This window comes from Corvus moneduloides, chromosome 22 (assembly GCF_009650955.1).
Source record: "Corvus moneduloides isolate bCorMon1 chromosome 22, bCorMon1.pri, whole genome shotgun sequence".
Classification (NCBI taxonomy): domain Eukaryota; kingdom Metazoa; phylum Chordata; class Aves; order Passeriformes; family Corvidae; genus Corvus; species Corvus moneduloides.
The window spans coordinates 636,204-638,987 of record NC_045497.1 but is presented as its reverse complement, the minus strand read 5'-3'; the positions used below and the strand labels follow the sequence as shown (position 1 = coordinate 638,987).

Genomic DNA, 2,784 nt, shown 5'->3' with positions numbered 1-2,784 from the left:
TGCTGCAAAGTCCTTCTGTGCTTGAGAGCAATGACCACAAAACTCTCCTACTCCCCCAGCAGAGGCAAATTAACACCGTTTATATAACTGGATTCTGCTTTGTTCCACTCAGGAAAAAAAAAAAAAAAAATGCAAACAACCTTTAGAACCAGAAATTTATTGTAGCTTATAGACTGTCCAAACTGACCTGTTACCAATATACACATCTGAAAAGTTATACCCACAGTGGCTACAAACTGCATCAGGACATTACAACCCCTCAGTTATTACCATGAAGTCATGATCAGTTTTGGTCTAAAATACAGCAGCTACAGCAACAGTATATGGAAGGATAAGTCTTCTACACATTAACACAGGACAACTGTCAGACATAAGTTAAAAGTTTCCCAGTTTACTTAAAACTAGCAGTTAATTACCATGTAAGTAGTCAAAACCATTTTCCCATTTTAGAAATCTAAAATTTTACATTAAAAAAAAAAAAAAAACCAAACCCAACCCCAAAAACCAGTAAGCTCTGGTGTGGGTTCTTTCCCTGCTGCCAGGTCCATCTCTATTGTAAAGGCACTCCTCAGTCCAGGTTCCCCCAGAACAAACCTCCCATCAATCCCATTAGGTGAGAACAGGGCTGGCTCTGGAAATCCAGCTGTACAAACACGGGATCAACCCTGACCTTTCTCTCTCTGTTACTCAGGACCCTTTGTGCCCCCTCCCTGGCCCTTCCCCAGTGCTCCTGGCCCTGGCCTGGCTGGGCTCTGTGCCCACACCCACGAGCAAACGCTGGTGCTTGGCTTACCGTGTTCAGGAGGGAATGCAGTCCCAGGCTCCTGTTACAGGCAAAACAAGTTACTCTTTAATCCACCTCCATAGAAATCAAGCAGAAATTCATTATTCACGACTCTGCATCAGACCAAATAAAGTTAAACAACCCTGCCTGACAGAAAAAACAGCACCCCCCCCCTCCCCCCCCCATTCGTACCTTCCAGCTACTGCCCTCTGCAATCCCAAATTGGAACTGGGATCAGAAACAACCCAAATCACATGAATTAACATGATTCCCAAGGTTTTCTGGTTGGATAGTTTATGCTACAGTTTTTCACCAGCAGGAAAACACAATTACTAAGTGTAAACAAAGGCTTAAAACACTGACAATCTGAATTACTGTACAAGGGACTGCAGGGGAAGAGCAGGAGTGTTCAGCGGTATCAGCTACACCCCAAACCTTCCCACTCCCAAATTAGAAAAAATCAACAACGAAAAAACCCCAAATCCCTACCCCTGTAGACTGGTAGCCCAGGTGCTCAGGTACCAACCCCTACACCCAACCTGTCCGCAGTGTGCACAGCCCACACTGGACTCCAGGCACCCTCCCTGGAACTACCAGGAGCTGTGGCAACACCCCACAGCCACAGCACACAGAGCTGCCCACCGTCCATGTAGTGTTATTTCCCCAATAACTTAAAAGCCTTTAATGCAAGCCTTAATTGGGAAAAAAAAATAAAATTAAAACCAAACTGTAGTGCACAGGGCAGCTGAACCTCTGCAGAGGCTCCTAAAGCCTTTACAACTTCTCACAAGCTTGCCTGTTCCCTCTGCAAAATAAAGGAGATGAAAGGAAAGGAAGGAGTTCAAGGAGAGCGGGGCATGAGCGCACATCGCAGTCAAGGCCAAGACAGAGTTACTGAACATCTACACTAAGAACTGTGCCCGTGCTCCTGCTGCAGTAGGATGAGACTCGGAATAGTTCATGCTGCATGATTTTTTACTTTAGCATGTTTTAAACCCCAATCCCTGTTTTCACTACCACAAATGACATAATTACATAATTCCAATATATTTACAAAATATTAAAAAGTCTTGTTAATCTTCTACATATTAACCTCATTCTGCCACTTTACACATGCACTAATTCAGGGAAAAAAAGTTAAAAGAAATCAACAGGCTGAAATGAGCAGCTTAACCCTTTGTCAACAAGCAATCTTTGCATCTTTTAGAAAGAAAAAAAGGAACAAAGCCAAGTTTGTTTCACTGAGCAAAAAAAGACAGTTCAGAAATTCATGTGCAATGGCTACAGAGCTGTAGAGTCACTTAGCTGAGATGACATGAAGAAAAAAAGTGCAAGGTGGTTCCTCACAGAGCGTAAAAAAAATCCAGTCACTGAGGCATGGCTGAAGGAAGAGGTGCTAACTACAACCCTAAACATCAGGAACTAGCTGACAGAACACAAACACGGGTTGTGTGGGGGCTCAATCTACTGGCCAGAATGAATTCTTTTGTTTTAAACACCATGAATCCTTGGTACCAATGGAGTGTGTTACAGTGGAGTCTTCTAGAGTGGGAACATAAAAGACAAAGGGAGCAGCTAGAATCAGTAACTGAGGGTAGAGTCATCCCATTCCAGCTGCTGCTGTCTGTTAACATTCTGTTGGTCCTCCTCCTGCTCTCCCTCTTCCTCCTCACTGCTTTCAGACTCTGCACTAGTGATGTCATCTTCTTCTCCATCTTCACTTTCTTCTTCCTCTTCCTCTTCCTCCTCTTCACTGCTGTGTTGATCCTCGTAAGTCTGTTCAGACAAAAATTAGCTGTCATTACCATACTGGCCAGAATTCTCTTTGTTCTTTACTCAAGGCACTATATTGAGAAGAGCTATTGCTGGATTTTTAGAAGCTGAGCAGGAAGTAGCCAGAAATCAGAAAAGACAAAGGAAGTAGCACTCAGTAAAAGAGTTCTGTGACACTGCTGTCAACCCTGGCACTCTACACAAACTGGCTCTGAAGGGTGATCCAG

General features: G+C 43.8%; 1 protein-coding gene across 4 annotated transcripts in view; it reads right to left on the bottom strand.

Moving 5' to 3' along the window:
• Positions 1-137: 137 nt before the first annotated feature.
• The window catches only part of CLSTN1 (calsyntenin 1), a 32,506-nt gene continuing 29,859 nt past the window's right edge, over positions 138-2,784 (bottom strand). For all 4 annotated transcript variants that reach the window (XM_032131936.1, XM_032131938.1, XM_032131937.1 and 1 more), the window contains one exon: positions 138-2,560. In XM_032131936.1, coding sequence (XP_031987827.1) covers positions 2,366-2,560 — 195 coding nt within the window. In that variant the 3' untranslated portion in view covers positions 138-2,365. The remainder of the gene's footprint in view (positions 2,561-2,784) is intronic.